At 43.3% G+C, this 21,674-nt stretch overlaps 2 protein-coding genes across 7 annotated transcripts in view; one reads left to right on the top strand and one right to left on the bottom strand.

Moving 5' to 3' along the window:
- Window positions 1-15,547, bottom strand: part of LOC106722258 (heme-binding protein 1-like) — a 20,987-nt gene extending 5,440 nt beyond the window's left edge. For both annotated transcript variants that reach the window (XM_025205621.1, XM_014520493.2), the window contains exons 1-4: window positions 15,253-15,547; window positions 4,487-4,578; window positions 1,980-2,121; window positions 364-547 (exon numbers count right to left, since the gene is read on the bottom strand). In XM_025205621.1, the coding sequence (XP_025061406.1) occupies window positions 364-547; window positions 1,980-2,121; window positions 4,487-4,578; window positions 15,253-15,478 (644 nt within the window). In that variant the 5' untranslated portion in view covers window positions 15,479-15,547. The remainder of the gene's footprint in view (window positions 1-363; window positions 548-1,979; window positions 2,122-4,486; window positions 4,579-15,252) is intronic.
- FANCM (FA complementation group M) overlaps window positions 1-21,674 on the top strand; it is a 94,620-nt gene that overhangs the window by 13,590 nt on the left and 59,356 nt on the right. For all 5 annotated transcript variants that reach the window (XM_025205619.1, XM_014520491.2, XM_025205620.1 and 2 more), the window contains 2 exons: window positions 18,801-18,932; window positions 19,848-19,980. In XM_025205619.1, the coding sequence (XP_025061404.1) occupies window positions 18,801-18,932; window positions 19,848-19,980 (265 nt within the window). The remainder of the gene's footprint in view (window positions 1-18,800; window positions 18,933-19,847; window positions 19,981-21,674) is intronic.

Below are 21,674 nucleotides of genomic sequence, written 5' to 3'. Positions count from 1 at the left end.
CTGCTCTGTAGGTTGTAGCTGCTAAAGTTTTGCTTAAATTAATATTTAGACTTGTCAGCTCTAATGTCTCCCGTTGTACTACCCTATGAGAGAAACTGGTTGAGGAGGGGAATATAACTGCTACTAATTTACTTTAAAAAAAAATAAAAAAAAATCAAGTACCTTGTAACCTCAACCCCTAAACTGTAGAATGTGAAACAGATATTTTCCAAATACCTAAATACTTCTGTTTTAGATACTTAACACAGACATTGAGCCCTGAGGTCCACTTATTAGGTTTTAGAATTTGAATTGAAATATGTGGCTAGAATGGAACTTGTGCCACTTATGCTTTTATTTGAACAAGATTAAAATGTTTCTTACCTACTGTACACAATAGTAGGAGGCCACTCTTCAATGACTATGTCGGGATCCGATGGCTGAGGTGGTTGCCCCTGCAATTGTTCAGGCAAGTAGTATGCTACTGTCACAGAACGTGTGATCTCAGATCGATGTTCATTTGTATGCACTATAGTCACAATGGGTATAGTTAAGCCAAGGTACAAACCTGAAGAAAAATACATGACCGTTACGTTGAAGAAGAGAAGGTAGAACTCTTGTATTCTATATGCATGAATTTTTAACCTGTGCTAAATAAACTAAACTCACTTTTTAATGAATCAAAGCATCATGTAACAGGCAAGGTCCTATAGCAGAATGGAATTCAGTAGGTTTTAAAAATGGCAGCATGGTATGGATGGTTGGAGGTTATTGGTATCCTCCTGTGCTCTGAAATGCAGTGCCAGTATCAAACACTGTGTTCTGAGAACTGCCCTCCCCTTAATGCTGAACACTTGGCTCTTACCAAGTTTAATCTGGCAAGTTTGCACATACCTTACATGCTTGGGGTTTTTGTGTTTTTAACCCAGCCACATGCAAAATGTTGTACATCTAGGAACTAGAAATGCAGGTCATTCCTACAGAATGGGGACTGCCCCTTGGAAAGTAGTGGCTTAGGGGAAAGGATTTACTGGTTTGAGTTACCAAGCAGCTCGCCGTGTGTTCCAAATACCATGCTGTGGGAGAAGAAAGAGGGGTAATGCAGCCTTTGAAAGTATGAATGCAGGAATAGTGAGAGAAATAGATGCTACTTCTGTGTGAAGCACTGAGATGGGTACTGTAATACTGTAGACTGTTCTGATTTTTTTTTTAGAAATTTGGAGAAGGTTTGGGAAAGAGCCCAGAAAAATTATTTTAGGATTGGAGACGATGCCTCAGTGGGAGAAGCTTGGTGCTAAATCTGCTTAGCTTTTCAGGGAAAAAGAGAGAGAAAGGACTTGATTGCAGCACAGGAGTAACTTCCTAGAAAAGTGAGTACTGAAGGGCATTTTAATCTAGTGGAGAGAGAGGCATAACCGGAACTGATGTCTCAGAGCTGAAACTGAACAAACTCAAATAGGAAATTATTGTTCAGCTTGAGATTGGATGGCCTGTCTGGAAGATGCGTTTTAAGCAACTAGGTAATTGGTATCAGTACAGAGGTGAAATGTAATGGTCAGACTTGATAATCCAATATTTTTTTCAGGCCGTGCACTTTTAATTGCGTCTTCAAACACTCTTTAAATTCTGTTCTATTAATTAGAAACATCTATTTGATATTTCTATATTAAATAGAAATAATACCAGATACCCTTTTAAAATTGTTTTTAAAGTATTTTTTTTTTGTTAGTGTTGGCAAATTTCTAAGTGCCAGGTATTGCACAAAAACAGGCAGTCCAGCCTCAAACAGCATGTCATTGATAAGGTGTTGCAGAATCACTTGACTGTGGTGGTGGTGGCCTGATCTGTTTGTGTAATTTTGACTGGATTGGTGGTCTAGCTGGGAACTGAATGATCTCTGGAGAGTTGTGTATTTAGAAGCGATTGGCATAGATCATCTTAAAATTCATGGGAAGGGGGCTGCGTTCTTATTCTGATGCAGAAGAGCTATCCGCAGTTACCTGAAGAGTTCTGCTCACAAATGTATTTCATAAGCTTCATAAATCCCAGGCATATACTCTGTTCATACTGTTCTTCTTTCATTGTGATACAAGCCCATTTGGCTTTTCCATACTGACGTTTTTCGTAAAGCAACTCTCCATGCTGCAAGCAAAGTCAGACAATGAACTGATATTTTAGTTTGACAGTAAGGTATAGGAAAGGTAGTTTATCAGCCGAGAGCATCGGTGTTTTCTTTTAAGTCAAATGGTTTGCTCACCTTACAAGGAAAACAGCAAATCCGTATAAGGGCAAAACAATGAAAAGAACAACTGGTGACTTGCATTAAGCTGTATCTTGTGAAATATGCAAAAATGTGACAGTTTTACTGCTGAGTCTGTCTTGGTCATAACTGATTTTTATTTTTTTTAAATGGATGTTTTGAGGTTCTAGTGGTCTTTATAGTATCCTCACTATTAAATAGATGCTCATTAAAAAAAACCCACTGCCCTGCTTGTGTACAGAATGAAACTGGAGTCCCATGGAAAGGTAGTTTGTGGTCATGTTATTTGTTACTGTATCATAATATATGGGGGCGGTGAATTAAGTTTAAATGGGAAACCTTAATTCTGGAATTTCCAAACCAACTGCTTAACTTTTCAACTGTAATGTTTATGTTTTGCAAGTTTCCCTAGTTCAGTTTTTCCCAAAACCAGTTGCATTATCTTCAAACTCATATGAGTGACATCACAGGCCTTGTTAACCTGTTGAAATGGCTGTAATGAATTGTGTGCAGTGGACAGTTATTCTTACGCTGTTTTTAATATTTTTAAGGCATTTAACAGATCACCAACCCGAGTAGGTATTTTAGTTGGATCCCCAGCAGGCCTCTTTTCTTTTAGTTTTGTCTCATTTCATTTTTCTTCATCCGTTAACTCTCTTAAATAATCATCCATCTTGTTTTGTGCTCCAAGCCTTAATATGATGTGTAGTTCTCCTTCTCAATGTATAGTGTAGATTGCCATTTCCTTTTTCTTTTACAGCCCATGGACTAGATCCAGCCAAGAATTGGATCTGGCCCACGGTGCTGGGGATTGGTGGCATAGGGTGTCACCTGATGTATGCCACCATGCATGTCTCTGATGTGTGCCATCAATCAGTGCCCCAGCCCTCCCTGCTTTCTGTCCAGGGCTGTTCTCTTGTTCCCCTATTGCAGCCTCCGTTTACCTCTGCTGCTGAGTCCGGCGTACACCATTGCTGTGGGCAGTGGGAACTGGTGGCACTTGTGGCAAGCTTAAGTGAAGGCTGCAGTAGGGTTGTGTGAGAACAGTTCTCACAGAGCTGGGAGGATGTGGAGGGGATTGGCAGTCTGCCATTCTGACAGGGTGTCATCCCCTGCTTTAAACTGTAAAAGCTGTCAAAATATGCATTTGGAATATCAAATGAAGATGCATTATTCTTTGAGATCAGCTTCAATATTACATGGTTCACTATCTGGAGTTCTCTAGCTTGAAATAGGACAGTGACTTTCTGCCTGGCTCTATTTCTCTTAGTTCTTACAGGACAGTTTTGAACCCAGAATTTTATTGGTTCTGCTGCTCAAATGTTTTCGGTGCTGTCACTGCTGGTACAGAAGTTGTGGGGAAAAGTTTATGGAAAATAAGTTGCTTTTTTAACTGCTTTCTATATGAAGGTGCTTAAGGCACTGAGCTGTACTTGCTGCAGTGTAACACTAGATGACAAGGTCTTGATGCATCTAAAGAGGTTGTCTGTGTTTAAATTAGAACCTGAATTCCTTAAATGTATCTTCTACACTTGGCTCGTGGAAGTGGTTATGAGTATCCTTTCATACTAGATATGACAGGTATGGACAGACAGGCACAAGTATTTGTTAACCCTTCCTTTGTGGAAAGGGGAGAACCCCTCTGACTCTCATAAATATGAATTGAAAGAGGATTAAAGTGCCCAACCACTGTGAGAAGGGCTTGTGTTTTCAAAATGCCAGGCTGAAAAACCACATCACTAAGACTCACTAAAACCACGAGTCAGAAGATCTGGCTGCTAAAGTTACAATAGGAGTTTGGAGCATATTTTCCTTTTACTTGTTTTTGAAAGGGATTATTCATAATTCTGAATTCAGGGTGCGGGGAAAAGAATGCTGTGCTTGGACCTTGGTGTATAAAGCCAATGTGACTTTCAATCAGTTTGAAAAAGGCAGTGTGGAAAATATGCTTCCAGATTTTTCTTGCAACTTAAATAGACTTTTGGCCATGGATGCAGGGTGTTCGCATGCAAAGTTTGTTTTTAGATTTACCTAATGTACGTTCTGTATATATTGACACCACTCATTTGTGTGCTCTCCTCTCTTTTTTGATCTTTTTGGGGACAGTTGGGAGCAGTCTTGTTTCCTCAAGATTTCAGTTACTTTTTTGTCTTGCAGTACATAAACAGCTTAATTTTTCTGTCTGTGTACTCACTTCAGATATTCAAATATATAAGCTACTAAAGTACCAGTAAAGAAGAGTGTTACCTTTTCTTTGCGCTGGATCAATGTAAATGGGACATGCTCCCTCTCTTGGGGGCGGTTGTTTCTGGTAAGTTGCTGGATTGGCTCTGCCATGTCTGCAATGAAATGATCATAAAATCATAGGCAATGAGGGTTGAAGGAACCTCAGGAGGTCACATCTAATCCAACCCCTTGCTCAAAGCAGGACCAGCCCCAGCTAGATCATCCCAGCCAAGGCATTGTCTACCCGGGTCTTAAAAACCTCCAAGATGGGGATTCTACCACCTCTCTGGGTGACCTGTTCCAGCGCTTTACTACCCTCCTCATGAAAGAGTTTTTCCTAACATCCAACCTAAACTTCCCTTGCTGCAAGATGAGCCCATTGCTCCTTGTCCTGTTATCTGCCACCACTGAGAACAGTCCAGCTCTATCCTCTTTCAAACAACTCTTCAGGGAATTGAAGAGTGCTATTAAATCCCCCTTTTCTGCAGACTAATAGGCCCAGCTCCCTCAGCCTCTCCTGACAAGTCATGTGTCCCAGCCCCCTAACCATTTTCATTACCCTATGCTGGACTCTCCAATCTGTCCACACCCTTTCTGTAGTGGGGGGCCCAAAACTGGACACAGGACTCCAGATGTGGCCTCACCAGTGCTGAACAGAGGGGAATAATCACTTCTCTCAATCTGCTGGCAATGGTCCTACCAATGCAGCCCAGAATGTTGTTAGCCTTTTGGCAACAAAGGCACACTGTTGGCTCACATTCAAATCCTTGTCCATTGTGACCCCCAGTTCCTTTTCTGCAGAGCTGCTGCGCAGCCTGCACCGGTGCTTGGGATTGTTTTGTCCTACATGCAGGACTTTGCACTTGTCCTTATTGAGACTCATGAGATTTCTTTTGGCCCAGTCCTACAGTTTGTCTAGGTCTCTCTTAATCCTACCCCTACTCTCCAGCATATTTGCGACTCCTTCCAACTTAGTGTTATCGTTAGACTTGCTGAGGGTGCACTCCATCTCATCTTCCAGGTCACTGATGCAGATATTGAACAAAACCAGCCCCTGGACCAACCCCTGGGGCACTCCCACTTGATACTGACTGCCAACTAGACTTCTAGCCATTGACTGCTACCATCTGAGCCTGACGATCCAGCCAGTTTTCTATCCCTGACCTTACGGTCAATTCATCCAGCCCATACTTCCTTAGCTTGGGAGAATGCTGTGGGAGGCCGTATCAAAAGCCTGGCTAAAATCAAGCTGTACCACAATCACTAGTCTCCTTGCATAGACCCAGTCATCTTATCATAGAAGGCAGTCGGGTTGGTCAGGCATGACTTGCCCTTGGTGAATCTATGCTGACTGCTCCTAATCACCACCTTTTCCTCCAAGTGCTTTGAGATGGATTCGTTGGGGATCTATCTGCTTCATCATCTTTCTAGGGACTGAGGTGAGGCTGATTGGCTTGTAGTTCCTTGGATCCTCCTTCTTTCCTTTCTTAATGTGCGCTATATTTGCCCTTTTCCAATCATCCAGGACTTCTACCAGTCACCACACGTTTTGTTTTGTTTTTTTCAAAGATGATGCCCAGCAGCTCTGCAGCTGCATCAGCCAAGTCCCTCAGCACCCTTGGGTGCATCGCATCTGGCCCTGTGTACTTGTACACATCCAACTTTTCAAAATACAATTTTCTCTGCCTTTACGCAGGTTCTGTATGTGCAAATTCACTCTTATGCGATGACTTTTTTTATACCAAAAATTCATTATACGTGAGGTAAGTTCACTCTTATGCAATTGGTGTGGTGGAAGCCTGCAGTCAGCTGCTTTGTGTGGTGCATTGTGGGAGTGACATGCACCCAAATATAGTTTCCCATGTGGATCTGTGCTCCTCGCTCATTGTCTGCGACACGTGTTTCTGTAGTTGCCATCCCCATTATGGCTTCTAAGCATCCCGCTAGCTTATCTTCTACCCCTCTCCCCGCTTCATCAATGAAGCGCAAGAAAATTTCACTAACACTGGGGACAAAAGTGGAGATTTTGAACTGTGCAAAAGCTGGTGAGGGGTCCTCTGCACTTGGTCGTGCTTGTGTGTACCATCTGCTGTTGGTGAGTACCAAAATTGTCTTGTAAAAGTGGTAGAAATGGGTCTGGGAGCCAGTAAAGTTGAGGTCTTGGAACGTATCCCTATTTGTTACATTGTAAAGTGGGTTCCCTTTATGCGAATTTGAGTTACCCGCTGTTTTCCAGGAATGCATGTACAGGTAGTCCTCGACTTACAGCGTTTCACACTTACAACGTTTATAAATTGACACCCTGTTTCAACTTTATGACATCAGTTTTGACTTTACAACGCTTGTTCGCTGGCGTGGCGTCGCATCGGATCATCTCCCTGGAGAACATCTGTCCCAACTGCCTTGAACACTTTCTTTAAGAAAGCAGACAAGACTCCAGCCAAGAACCCTTCAAAAAGTCTAACCAAGAGGCTTTCGAAAGTCCAGCAAAATCATCTTGAAGAAGTCCTTGCAAATCAATATGATTGCTATACAGGACCTCCATCTAATGCAGGAGGATTACGATCCCACTAGGGGGATGCCTTGCTGGACTTGGTGCTGGCTACGGGGGATGACCTGGTGGGGGGATTGCAGGTACAAGGCAACGTAGGGGATAGAGATCATCAATTGATTTAATTTAGTATCTGGTGAAGGGTGAGAAAAGTAACCAGGGCAGAAGTGCTAGACTTCAGAAAGGCTAACTTCAGTGTGCTCAGGAGATTAGTTAGTGGGGCATTAAAGCTCAAGAGTACTGACAAAATGGGGGTCCAGGAAGGGTGGTCGTTCCTCAAGGAAGCTAGCCTTCGCGCACAGAAGGAGGCAATCCCACTATGAAGAGAAGGGGGCAAAGGGGCCAAGAAACCCTCTTGGCTAAACATGGAAATCCAGGAAAGCCTAAGGGCAAAAAAGAGGCATACAGGCTGTGGAAGCAGGGGGTAGCTATCAAGGAGGAGTATACCTCCTTGGCACACACTTGCAGGGAATCAGTCAGGAAGGCCAGAGCAGCATTAGAACTAGGCTGGTGACAAAAAATAAGGACAACAAAAAGTCCTTCTTCAGCTATATAGGGAGCAAAAAGAAGGCGAAGGGCAGCATAAGACCCCTACAGGATAGACAAGGGGAGTTGGTGAGAGATAGGAGGGACAAAGCCGAGCTCTTCAATGAGTTTTTTGCCTCTGTGTTCTTGAGCTCTGATCTAGACAAATCTCCCAAATGCATTACTGACAGAAGCAGGAGAAATGCCAGCCTACTAAAGAGACACTTGGGGGTGCTGGATGTGTTTAAATCAGTGGGACCAGATGAGCTCCATCCACGGGTGGTGAAAGAATGAGTTAGTGTCATAGCAGAGCCACTGGCACGACTGTTTGAGCACTCATGGTGCTCAGGTGAGGTCCCAGAGGACTGGCAAAGGGTCAATGTGGTCCCTGTTTTCAAGAAGGGGAGGAAGGAGGATCCAGGTAACTATAGACCGGTTAGTCTCACCTCTATCCTTGGAAAAACCCTTGAAAAAATTATCAAGGATCACATTTATAGGAGTCCAGGGGGTAATATAATGCTGATGGGCAACCAGCACGGATTCATAGCAGGTAGATCTTGCCTGTACTAACCTTATTTCTTTCTATGACCAGGTCACTAAATGCTTAGATGCAGGAGTCGAGGTAGATGCCATCTACTTGGACTTTAAGAAGGGCTTCAACACAGTATCCCACCCTATTCTCATAAATAAATTGAATGGCTGTGCCATAGACTATTACACAGTCATGTGGGTGGCACCAGAGAGTGGTGGTGGATGAGCTGGTATTGACCTCGAAAGATGTGGGCAGTGGGGTCCCCCAAGGCTCAGTCCTTGGGCCGGTGCTGTTCAACATCTTCATCAGCGACCTGGATGAGGGTGTGGAAAGCACTCTGTCCAAATTCACAGATGACACCAAACTATGGGGCGAAGCAAACACACTGATGGGAAGAAACTGGACAGTTTAGAGAAGTGGGCAGAGAATAATAGGATGCAGTTCAACAAGGACAAGTACAAGGTGCTGCACCTAGGGAGAGGGAATCACCAGCACGCTTACAGGCTGGGGGATGACCTTCTCAGCAGAACAGCCTCAGAAGGATCTTGGAGTCGTTGACTCCAAGATGAATAAGAGTCGTCAATGTGACAAAGTAATTAGCAGAGCTGACCACGCTTTGTCATGCATTAGTAGGTGCATCACGATGCTCCCCTCTGTGCGGCACTGGTCATGCTGCAGCTGGAGTACTGCGTCCAATTTTGGGTGCCACAATTCAAGAAGGATGTGGACAACCTTGAGAGGGTCCAGAGGAGGGCCACTCATACGCTTAGAGGCCTGCAGGGGAGCTCCTATGAGGAAAGGCTGAGGATCCTGGACCTTTTCAGCCTCCGCAAGAGAAGGCTGAAGGGTGATTTTGTGGAAGTATACAAATTAACCGGGGGGGGGTGTGCAGCAGGGAATAGGAGATGCTCTGCTTACCAGAGCACCCTTTGGAATAACCAGAAACAACGGCCACAAGCTGATGGAGAGTAGATTTAGGTTGGACATCAGAAAACTTCATGGTGAGGGTTGCCAGAATCTGGAATGGGCTTCCAGGGGAGGTGGTGCTTTCCCCCTACCTTGGGGTCTTCAGGAAGATACCAGACAAGCACCTGGCTGGGGTCACTTGACCTCAGCTCTTTTTCCTGCCACTGGCGGGGGATTGGACTTGATGATCCATTGAGGTCCCTTCTGACCCTAGCACCTATGAATCTATAAAAAAGACATTGAGCACTTCAGCCTTGTTGCATCCACTGTCACTATAGGTTGCTTCCCCCATTGTTCAGGGAAAATACGGGTTCTTTACTAATCTTCTTGTTGCTGACATACGTGTAGAAACCCTTCTCGTTACCCTTCACGTCCCTTGCTAGCTGCAACTCCAGTTGCACTTTGGCCTTTCTGCTTTCATCCCTGCGTGTCCAAGCAATATTCTTATACTCCTCCCTAGTTGTTTGTCCAAGTTTATACTTGTGAACTTTCTTTTTCTGTGTTAGCTCACTGAAGAGTCTCCTGCTAAGCCAGGCTGGTCTGCCATACTTGCTAGTCTTCCTGTTCGTCGAGATGGCTTGTTCCTGCATTTTCAGTAAGGTTTCCTTAAAATACAACCAATTCTCCTGGACTTTTTTCCCTTAGATGGGCCTCCCAAGGTATCCTACCCATGAGTTCCCTTAGTGAGTTGAAGTCTGCTTTTCTCAAGTCCAGGGTCCTTCCTCTGCTTCTTTCCATCCTTTTCCTCAGAACTCAGTCCACACTGGTAATTTTGGTTGTGTGGTTCTGTGGCCATGCCTAGTAGGCTTTTGCTCACCTGCTTCCTAGCACCTAGCCAACTGCTGGTTAGACTGCGAAGGAATGAGCTGCAATTTATCCACAGGATAAAAGAGGGAAGGGGTCACCATATGTCATCTGCCTCATGATAGCTAGTCCTGCCACACGCTTTTGCCCTGTGGTTAATTTTATACTTATAGCCCTGCTAAGCTACTGCGCTTTAGCTGTTGTTTGCTGTGGGTAAGATCGTGTACGTGGGCAGCTGTGGAGCAGGTGACACGCGATATAGTCCCACCGCCTTCTGCTCCTGGTGAATTGTTCAATTGTCCCTACCTCAAAGGTACAACACATTTGAAGAAACCCTTGAAGAGAGAACAGGTATTTTTTAACGTGTCCCCTCTGAATCGGTCTTTCCTTCAGTTCTAGCTTCCTGGAGTTGTACTGCTAGAGATTTCCTATTGAAGGACCTGAGTGTAGGCTGTGGCTGCCCCATTCTTTGTCTTCTGTTACTGGGGCACAGAGGAATTTGTGGTGGTGTTGTGGCCTGATCGGACACTGCTGTTCAAAAGAACTATGCAGTGAGGGGAGGCACGTGCATGGCAGGAATGGGAACTGGACGACACATCCTTAAGAGCCACAGTTACTGGAAAGAAAGTGACCGTTTGATTTTCAGTATGTGGATTCTTATTAGTAAGAGTTAGTTATGTTGCAGACTACAATTTTAAATTCCTTTTGTAAAAATAGCTGTTCTCAGTCTTTTCAGTAGTTCCCTTGCATGCTATTCAGTGAAGTTAATGCATGCCTTAAGATGTGCTTTTTCATGTGTGAGTTGCATTTGTCATCTTCACTGATGGGAACTCTGTTACTGAAAATGTTTAATATTAATTCGCTAAGATTCACCTTTGGTTTGAACCTCAAGTTTTGTTAATTCAAATATCAAATTGTACTTTGCCATCTGAGGCTGATTTACAACGTGTTAGTTGGCAGTAAGGCTTAATATTAAAGTAGATGTATTTCAAAGCTAAATTGTTGCTATGCATGTTATGCCATACTGAATAATTACAGTACCCTCAATTGACTGTCTTGTGAGTGTAGGAAGGAAACTTAATTAGGATAAGGCTTTTGATATATTGGAATTGGTCTCTAGAAAAAGGTTGAAGAAGACATTCTTTGTAAGCCCTATTTTTTCACTCCCTTAAAAAAAAAAAAAAAAAATTTGAAGTGAGAGAGAGAGTGGTTAAAAAAAAAACCCCAACCCCAAACAATTCCTTGTTTTTCATTGAAATGTATCATGTTTCATTGGCAGTGGCAGCAATCCCTCATGGTCAAGGTTGATCACTCCCACAGGTGAAGCAAAGGGTTGTAAATGAGTCCATTGATGGCTACGAAGGTTGATCCTAGAGCTGCAGACCCTCTGGTAAATGCCATGGGTGGTGGTTAAAGGGAGGGCTGGACCACAGATTACTCTGTCTTGTTTTCTTTCCTTCCTTCCATTTCTATCACTTTTCTGCCTCCAGGGCAAGACAGTTTTCCTCAAAATAAGATGTGCCTTCTCTCACAAGGTGTCACCATGTAGCCCTGTCTCAGGCTAGTTTTTCCCAATTTGTGGTGTCAATGCCACACTTAATGTTCACAGTGAGGGTGTCCTTGAAGCATTTCCTCTGGCCTCTGCGTGTCCTTTTGTCCTTGACTGAGTAGGGAGTATAGCAGTCCCTTTGGTAAATGTACATAAGATGTGCACACAGTGCCCTGTCCACCACAGCTGATGTTGAATAATCAGTGCTTCCATACTGGTGGTGTTGGTGTCAGTAAGGACATTAGCATTTGTGTGATGAATGATCCTCTCACTTTTATGCCAAGGATCTTTCGGAGATAGCACTGGCAATGGCCTTCCAGGATTTTAGGTGGTCCCTAGGTCACCCAAGATTCACAGCTGCAGAGAAGAGTTGGGATTACCACAGGTTTATATAGTAGGAGCTTTGTTCGAGCCAGGAGCTAAAATAAAATTTTTAGAAAGTAAGCTAAACCACTCAAGTTAGGGAACTGAATTTACATGGATGTTGCTAAAATCAACAGCCTTGCTTTTAAATATTTACATTTGTGTTGGATGCATTATTCTATGACAACTATTGTACAATATATCTAACAGTATGATTTACCTGGCCTTTGTCCTGGAAAGCTGGTGACCCAAGTTCACACCCGACCTAACAAAAGAAGTAACTTTGGGAAGAAAATAGGTTGGGTTGCAGGAAAACAGATGATAACTCTTAATTGGCATTTGTATACCTTGATAGTTCTGTTAATTAAATGTTTTAAATTTAATTGGCTGGCACTACATATTGGTATCATAGAAGAAGCAAGCCTTTAGAGGGACTTCAGTCAACGAGTGTAGTGAGCTGATGCATCTGACAGCACTTGGTTTAGCATTGTTGGTGTTACTAGCATGTACATTGATGAGATTTTTAGTGTCATGCATCTAATCAAAACTCATGTGAGGCTTTGTTAAGGAAGGGACAGGAGGATGTCCGTGGCAGATGCAGACCTAGGTAAGATGCACGAATAGGAACCTTAAACAGTTTAGACCTTGGATGCTGCATCTTAGGATGAGCATGCTGCTTTTTATATTGTAATTGCATAAGTACCTTAGCTATTTTTTCTTAAATTTAGCAACTGGATGCTTCATAGGTGATCTTGATAAGTTTGGTTTTGGGACTTTTTAAAGCTTAATGTTTGCATTGAGGGGAGGGTGTCCTTGAAGCTTTTCCTCTGTCGCTTCATTCTGACTTCCATCTCAGATGTATACTGTGTAAAGTTTCCTGCTCCTCTAAATAACTGCTAGCAAAGGAATTGTTTCAGAGGAAAGAAAGACTTAAGACTTCTCTTCCTGTAGTTCTAATTAATGTATTTCCTTCATCTTTGTATTTGTTCAGCTTTTGGCATAGCTCACTGGGTACAGACTGGGCTGACTTGGGATCCAGCTACTCTTGACAATAGTAAAGAATCTGCCACATAATGAAGAAGTAACTTTATTCTAATAAATGGTATCCCTCTGAACATTACTTGTCTCCCATTGGTTTAGAAATGCTGCCAGGTCCTTCTTTGGCTTATTCTGCCTGTCGTTCTTCTACAGTTTTAATGATATTCTATCTTCTTTGGTGCATTTTTCATTTTGAGTCTCTGGAGAATCTGGATGATCAACTGTTTCTTAAATTCCAAATGCACAAACAATTTCTGTCATCTAAGGGCAACCTCCTTAGATCTTAAATGTTGCTTGTGGTCTGGTATAAAGGCATATTCACTCCTATGCAGCATCGCAAAATCTTTGTTGCCTTCAGATTGATGGTGTACATGCAGTGTCAAGTAATAGGCAACAAAAGTAGTATTTTCGGAGTAATGGGTTGCTGCCTTGCATTGTCCAGAGGAGCAGAATTTATCAGGATCTGTTGATTGCATCTACCAAGAAGCTTTTACTCCTGGACCAATTAATTTGGAGATCATGTTTTCTATGGAAATCTTTTTCATTCATTATTAATTTAAGCATATTGAGGTCCATGTAAATATACGCGTGGCTATTAATGGGCTCCAAAGCCACGTAGGTGCTTGGAGGTGGGGAAAAGGTGTGATGATCATGTCGAACTGGTACTCTACTTCAGAAAGCAGTCTTTCTGGAATGAAATGTTCATTTATCCCCAGAGGTAAACGATGCAGTAGCTTTACTCCCAGGTCTATAGACTACTGAGCCAATGTAAGCTTTCCAGCTTTTTCTGTAAAGATGTATTGCAATTTGGAATCTGAGGAGCTCCTGTTTTAACTGTATTGGGCTTCGTAGAGTGACAGAGCCCTGCATTTTCTCTACCTCCGAGTTATGAGTATTTAAGGGGCATTACATCTGGCATCATGACAGCTGACAATGGACAAGAATCAGGCACTTCCTTTGAACTTGGAAAGAAGAACTGAATAGAAGAAGGGGGAAACTGCAGTATTCCTGAAACCTTATGCACTTCAAAATACAGCTTCTATTAGAAACTTCTCCAGCCTACCCTCTGCTTGACTTCAACTAAAGCATGTAAAGAAACAGTATTTATCTGCACACATGGATTGTACTCCTGATTCATCCTTTAACTAAGGCCAGATGCTTTCCCTCTCTTCCCTAGAATGGGAAAGATACCAAACAGCAAATTATACACCAGCTAATTTGGAGAGACTGAAAAAATAGCTGTATATGTGCTAAGTGCTTTGGGAAGCGGTGCATGAAAAATCAAGGGAGTCTGCAAGAATCATTCTTCCAAAACTTCAGTACAAATCTGTGGTTAAGAATTCAGTTGGGAACTATCATTGGTCCCTTTTATGTTAAATAAGCCTTATTGTGAAAAGTATAATTTCTAACCTTTGTGGCAAAAACATCCCTTCTGTATTTTATTCCAAACAGTGGGTCACTCTTAGTAAAAACTGCACATTCAAATTCCAGTATTTTAGGACATTGGCTGATGGCTATGGGGGGGACATGAAAAGTGTTTAAAAAATACTAAATGGTGAAGAAAGTCGAGAGGGGTTTATTGTTTACTCTCTCTCGCAACACAAGAACTCAGGGTCACAAAATGAAGCTAGTCGGTAGCAAGTTTAAAACTAACAAAAGGCGGTCCTTTTTCACCCAGCGTAGGATTCAGATGCGGAGCTCATTGCCACAAGATGAGGTGGAAGCTGGCAGTCTAGCTGGATTCAAAAAGGGTTGGACACATTCTTGGAGGAAAGGGGCATTGGTAGCTAGTGAGCAGGTGAGTGAGGGGCACGGCCTCTGAATCAGAATTGTAAACAGTAAAGGCTGCGAGGGAGAGAGGAACGGTGGAGGAAAAATCCCTGCTTAGACCCAGTTCCTTTTCAGCATCCAGCCGCCCTCTGCCTCTGCATTGCACAGGAGACTGGGCAAGACGTACCTATGATCTGACCTGTAAATGGCAGCTCTTACGTTCTTGAATCAAGTGAAAAGCAAGTGGAGAACATTAAAATAAACCTGTCAGATTTGCTGCATTTGGGCAGAGTCAACAGTTTGGCCTTTTCTGGTTCGCTGAACTTGGTCTTCCTCAGTTTTGTGCCTGCCTCTGCCGTTCTTTGCACAGAGCGGATCTTTATGAGGATTAAGCCTCTCCAGAGGGGGCACCTTTAAAAGAGACTTCTAGGGACGGGCTCAGTTGCTGAGACTCTTAACAGCATCCGTCCATCTTAGGGACAGCCCCCGTTTCTGGCACTGGCCCCTGGTGCTCAGCACCCCCATGCCAGAGTCGTCTTCCCATGGGGGCACTGCTGGGGCTCAGACCTCTGGCTGCAGCTCTCCCAGGGGTCCTGGATGGCTCAGATCTGACCCGAGGCTAGTGGCAGCCTGCCCCAGTCACCAGCCTGGCTCAGCCCCAAGCCGCTACCCCGCGCCCCGGCTCTTACCGCGGGGCACATCCACACGGTGCCCTCTGCCCACGCTCTGCCAGTAGTGGAGCAGCCGGTCCTGCTCCATGTCATCCTCGGGGCCATCGGCGGGGCGGGGGCTGTCACCCTCCTCATCCAGCCTCTCCAGGTCTTCCAGTGTGAGCAATGCCGGGGGCCCCAGCTCGCTCACCACACCACTCAGCTGGCAGCCGCCCGCCTCCTCCCCTTGCTGCTGCTGCTGCATCCTGGCTGCCTTGTGCTGTGCTCCCGCTGCTGCTTTATGGAGCCCCTGCCTTGCCCTTGCTTACATGCATCCTGGGCTTATTCCAAAGGGCTTCCCCGCCTCTGACGGGGCGGAGTTGAACTGGAGGGTTAGAGATGGGGCCTGGCATGCTGGGAGCAACCCCGAAGTGCTGGATGAACGGGGATGCCAGCACAGGTGCCACCTTCCCCCAGTCTCCCAGGTGCCCAGCTCCTGCCCTCTTCCCCTGCTTGCATCTGCCCTGGCCAGGAGGCTGCTGCCTTTCCCCAAGTGTCCCGGCAAGCTGGAGTGCCCAGGCTGCTGATCCCTGCTCTCTGCCCTGCCCAGCCCCTGTCTCTGGGAGGGGGTGGGAAGGAACTGCTGGTGATTTGGGGTGAGGACAACACAAGGGCTGGGAGTTAGCAAAAGAAAGTTTCAGCCCAGCCTCTCTAGCCTTGCCAGCTAGCAAAGGTTGTGGGGGTTAATAAGAGGCAAGGATTTCTTTTGTGGGGGAGATCTTTTATTGGAGCAACTGTGGATCTAGTGTAAAGTTAGACAAGTCTTCCTGGGGTCTCTGATCACAGGGAGCCAGGCACAGCATAGTGAAAAACAGGAGGAAAGCGGGTGAGAGAGATTCCCAGGGGAAGCAGGCACACAATTAGCAGAAGAAAAGAAGCTGATTGCTGACTGATAAAGAGATTTTAGGATGGGTAAACAACTGGCTGAAAGGGAGAAGGCAAGGGGTAGCACTGAAAGGAGAGGTATCCAACTGGCAGGCTGTGAGTGGCATTCCTTACAGATTAGTCTTGGCACTGATCTTGTTTAATAGTACCATTAATGAAGAGAGTGGAAGCTTACTGATGAAATGTGCTGGTGACAAAGCTCAGCCTCAGCATGCGCTAGATACAAAACTAGGAAGCATCCTGCACGCAGGAGCATCAGGTTGTTATGCAAAAAAGTACTGCATGACTTGAGGACTGAAATAAAGGACTGAAAAATAGGACTAGGATAAAAGTACAAGGTCAGTAGTGCAAGGTGTTAAGTACAAGAGGATTAGTAGCAAGAATTTCTGTGGGAACTTGGGGGTTGATTAGTTGGAAACAGATGATGAGGAGGAGAGACCTGGTCTTTCTAATTGGGAAGTATTTACTGCTTTCATATAACACACTACTAAACCCTCATTTGCAAGCTGCATGCTATTTAAGTCAGCCATTTTGAAACGGAATGATCTTAAATGTGTTGAAAAGGGTAACTAAGGACAATTGGGAAATAGACAGCCTGCCTACCTAATGAGTGTGTATGTATATTTTTAAAGAGGGTACAGTTAATCTTAAGTGATTAGTTCCTCAAACCAGCCAATCATTCCTTGCTCCAAAAGAAATGTTATCTAGACTGACTGCTTTACAGACAAGCTATTAAATGAGTTTTTTCAGATTTACTTCTGTTGTTTTAAAAATAAAAAAAAAGATTTTTTTTTAACTGCATGGAACTTGGTAGCAAGCAGTTAAATAACCAATCTTCAGACAAGTTTGTTGTCTCTAGCTGTTACATCCTGAAATAATCCTACAACCTTCACCCTCTTCAGGAGGATTTCCTGATTTAACTCTTCGAGATCCACCCAGCAAAGCCTACAGAGATTTATTGCTCTGAAACTCCAACCTAATGTATTTACTCGCATCCCACATATATGCTTTTCCCAAAAATCAGGGGTGCCTATACACATGCTCCAATGCGTTTGAATTAGAACGCATTGGAGCAGACTCGATGAATCCGTTCTGCTCCACATCGTAATTTGAGCGCTTTAGCATCGCTGCAGTGTCATGCGTATAAGTCACTGTGGGTTTAAAAAAGGCCACTGGGGTGCTTTAATGAAAGCTCCTCGACTGAGCTTTAGTTAAAGTATCCTGCGGCCATTTCTAAATGCACGGGGGCTTAATGCATATGACACTGCAGTGTTTCAATTAGAGTGGCTCTCCAGGAACTGCTCTAATTAAAAAGCCCGTCCCCAACCCTGAGCATGTGTATAGGCACCCCAGCAGCTTTCCAAAATTGGGGTGCATGTCTTAAGCAGGGAAGCTGATTTTCTTCTCTGGAATAGAAATACGGAGATGCTATGCTGCAACGGCTGCTGCTTCTCTCTGGGCCAGCAAACAGCAGGTTTGACCCAGCTCATACAGTCTCTGTTAATTTGCTATATAACACTTTCAAAACTATATAACATGACAGTTTTTGCCTTAGGCAGGCAGCGAGCTAGCTGAGTCGGTGAGCGAGCTGCTTCATACAGCACTCTTGACCAAAACTGTGGAAACCTCTTTTTTTCTACATTTAACTTTCTAATCTAATTTCTACCTTCTGCCTTCCGAAAGCAAGGTGGGCTGCTTATTATGGGCATGTAGTATGCAAGACCATACACAGTCTTTCTTTACTCTTTCAAACTGCACTTCCCATTGGTGATTCCTTGAGACTTGCAGCTGGAGTTGGAAAATCTCTGCAGAGGAGTTTAGGTTATGATTAATATTTCTTTCCCAGCCTTTGGCTCCTATGACCCTGCAGGAAGCTTGTAAGTAGAAGAAGGAGCTACAGTAATACAGACCCTGTGAACTTTCAACAGCAGGTTAGCTGAACTGATGGTAAACATTATGAACATTGTACACAAGATATTGGGCTCTTGTCAAATTAAGGCCAAGACATCTATAAAGAAACTGTGTGACGATGATATAGAGTGCTATGTTGTTTTTAATACTAGTAGCCAAGTGGGATGGCCATCTGGAAGTCACATGCTTAGAGAAAATCTGATTTACTCCATTAATTTAAAGCTTGTACACAGCAGAGTGTGTGTGTGTGTGGGGGGCGGGGGGACCCCGAACCCCTTGGCAAAGAAAAGCAGGATTTAAATGAATTAGTCCATGTCACTTCCCTTATTCCGCTGAAGTGGAACAGAGGTATACATAATGAGTAAGAACAGAACTACATTAAAAAAAAATTACTTTGCCCAGAAGACCCTTATAAACTGGTAATGGGGAACGTTGTAGTTGGATTTAATAGGGTTGCAGGTGGGCATTTGGCAAAACAACAAATGCCCACCTGTAACCCTATTTATTATTCTGGAATGAATTTAATCATCAAATAATTTCTATTGCAAAGAGAATCCTATCTTACAAAACTGTCAGCATAAGAAGGTCAATCATATTCTATTTTTATCTGTTATCTCGGCAGATGGCTGTTCATTAAGCTAATGTACTCATACACAAACAAATGGTGGTTTTGTAATGGAATAATATTTTTCGTCTTTAAAATTTCACATGCATTTTGTTTTTTCCTGCAGGTATTGGAAACATTTGCTGACCGCTTGATTAGAATTAAGGTTTTGGCACAGTGTGCTATTCCCAGCCTTACAAAATACCAGATAATTCTAGCAAGAAACCAATTCAGAAAAAAACTGCCATCACGAAATATGGTAAAAGTTATTTTTTATTATAATTATGCTGACTGAGTTTGTTGCCCTGTGGTAAATAAAACTCCCAAATCAGAGGTTCTTACTATTTTACAAACTATACCTAGAAATCATCATTGAAATGCAATTCTAGGATAAATGTGCTAACTTGTTTCTCAACTGTCGCAACTACCACAGGTTATTTTTAAGGGGGGAAAAAAGAGTGAAGAATAGTTTATCTTGTCGACTCTGTATAAGAAATTGAAAAGGATGTAACTGCTCAGTTTATATATAGACCTCAACATGAAACAAATGCCCCTACTTTTCTGTAAATTGTCATGGGGCTTTTAGTGATCATGGGTGCTTTGGCCTTTGTATTATCCAGAAAGAGGTAAGTTACACTAAGAAGTACAGTCCATGTATGGTTCTACCCAAACTCGTAAATAATAGTTTGTATCTGAATATTTGTGGGGGTCTTAAAAGGAACAACAGAAGTCAGTTTACAGTAATCAGATAACTTTCTAAAGTTGAGATTTGTATCTGGGGTAGATGTGAAGGAAATCTTGCATACTGCTAAATTTACCAAACAGTGCAACAAGCAAGTCCCAGATGCTGGGCTGTAGATAAGGCAAAATGGTTAACGTTTCCCAAAGGTTAACTAATGCAATATCATGGATTTTGAAAATATTTTTACTGAATGTTTCCAGCTGGATCCTTTACAAGAATTCTTCTATGACTCTTAGAGGAAAAGGTTACCTTTATTGATCGTTAAAAACTTATTAGTTTCTGAGGTTTCTAATAAACAGATCACCTGTTGATCATTGTTTGCTTCCACAGTTTCATTTTTAGGAAGTTAATCTGGTTCTTGGCACGAAAGATTGCAATATGATTCTAGCTGCTCATTGACCCTTTTAATTTGCTGTGTTTTTTATTTCTCAGGGGATACAGCCAGGCACAATTGAAGGAGATTTTGCTCTTTGCATTACTTTGTATCATGGTTATGAGTTATTGCAACAAATGGGCACACGGTCATTATATATGTTTCTCTATGGAATTATGGATGGATCAAAAGGTGAGGTATTTCCCTTTGTTTCCCAGTTTATGTTCCCATTTAACTTAGTGTCATGTTTAATACCCAGTTTTAGAACTAACTAGGTCAGGATGATTTACCAATTATATTTCCAACTAATGTGTTGCATTTTCGTTGCTGCTTGTGTTTGGATGAAAATAGCCTGAAAATATCCACTTAGCTTTTCAGAATAATTTGTAGATAAAAAAAGTAGTCTAATGAGGAAAGCAAATATGTGCACGTATGTATGACTAGGTCAGAGGAAGGTGGGAAAGATGCAGTCCCAAATAAGAAGCAGGAACAAACTTGAATCAGAATCCTGGTCTCCCCCTCGGAGATGAGTACCCTGTGTCCTGCTTTCTTGTTTTCCAACACTGACCCCATGGACCTCCTGTCTCTATGCACATGGGCACATCGTTAGCCTGGTGCTTATGTCACTCCCCTGGAAGGCGGGATATGTGGGTTTGAACGGCTTGATGTTAAGGAGGGCATTTAACCCAGATCTCATGCTTCCCGGGTAAATCTTTAAACTTGGCTACTACGGAAGAAGCGGGTGGCAGCACGCGGCCCAAAAGAGGTACCACATCTAGTGTAAAGTCTGTATTTAGCGGTAAATGTAACGTTTGTCAGCCAATGAGGCCACTTTTTTTTAGAAAAATAACTGAAGTACACATCACAAAGGTGATTGTAAATCAGTTATTTAAATCAAGGCTTTGCAGTTGACAATTTAAATCAGCGCACCCTGCTAGCTGGAGAATCCGAATGGGCTTAGGTGTGAGGGAGGCCCTGAGCTACTGGGCTCTGCTAAGATGGCAGCACTTTTGGGCGGCAGTAACAGAAATTAGGGGTGCCCAGGGACTTTTCTGGTGAAAACTTAACTTTTAGTGATGTGGGTCAAATTCATGGACAGAGGCACTGAAATTCAAGATAAGTATTTATGTGGGCCTGGGCCTAAGTGACTCACTGGGGTTGAACACAGTGTTTTGTGATGGACCAAGGACCTGAACCCCAAGTTCAAGGCTAGCACTTTAACTATTCCACCACCCTTTCTTTGCCTGTCTTCTGTTTGGGTCCAGCAGGCATCTTCTGTTAGCTTATGTGCCTCCAAAGTGTTCTTGTGTTGTTAAATCTACCTGAACTTGTGCATGAGGACAGTGACAGTCCATTGCTTGAAATCATTGGTGTCACTCTTAGGATAAAGAGAAGATTAAAATTGCTACCTGTGAAAAATCTGTCTTTATAATAGCTCTCTGGGGGATCAAACACCCCCTGACCCTATAAGGAAGGGAGGAGGGAATATCTGCTATTCTGACCTCCCCGTGTTGGATATCGGGGCATTCTTTTATTGTTTGCATCTAAACATTTTTGTCTGCAGACAGGCTACTTAACAGTGTAACTGGGGAATTAGTTTATTTAGGCTACATCTGTGGCCTCCCAAAAATCGGTTAACAAAGGTAGTCATCCTCAACTTGAGGTGCTTCTGTGTCTGATCATTTAACGTGGAAGGAGAAGGTAATAAGGGAGTTCTTTTCTGCCTCCTCTATATATGGGAATATTTTTGGATGCTGGGCTGTGACATTTTCCTTATTCTCCAGCCTTTTTTCAAAGTTTGTGGAGCCTCTAGCAAGCAAAAGCTTCACATCAGGTTACTGGAGTTGAAACCTATTAGTTCATGTGGCAAAGCTTTTTCTGTGTTC

The sequence above is a fragment of the Alligator sinensis genome, unplaced genomic scaffold (genome assembly GCF_000455745.1).
Source record: "Alligator sinensis unplaced genomic scaffold, ASM45574v1 scaffold358_1, whole genome shotgun sequence".
NCBI classification, from domain to species: domain Eukaryota; kingdom Metazoa; phylum Chordata; order Crocodylia; family Alligatoridae; genus Alligator; species Alligator sinensis.
Note: the sequence above shows the minus strand (reverse complement) of the source record. Positions and strands in the feature narration are given on the sequence as shown.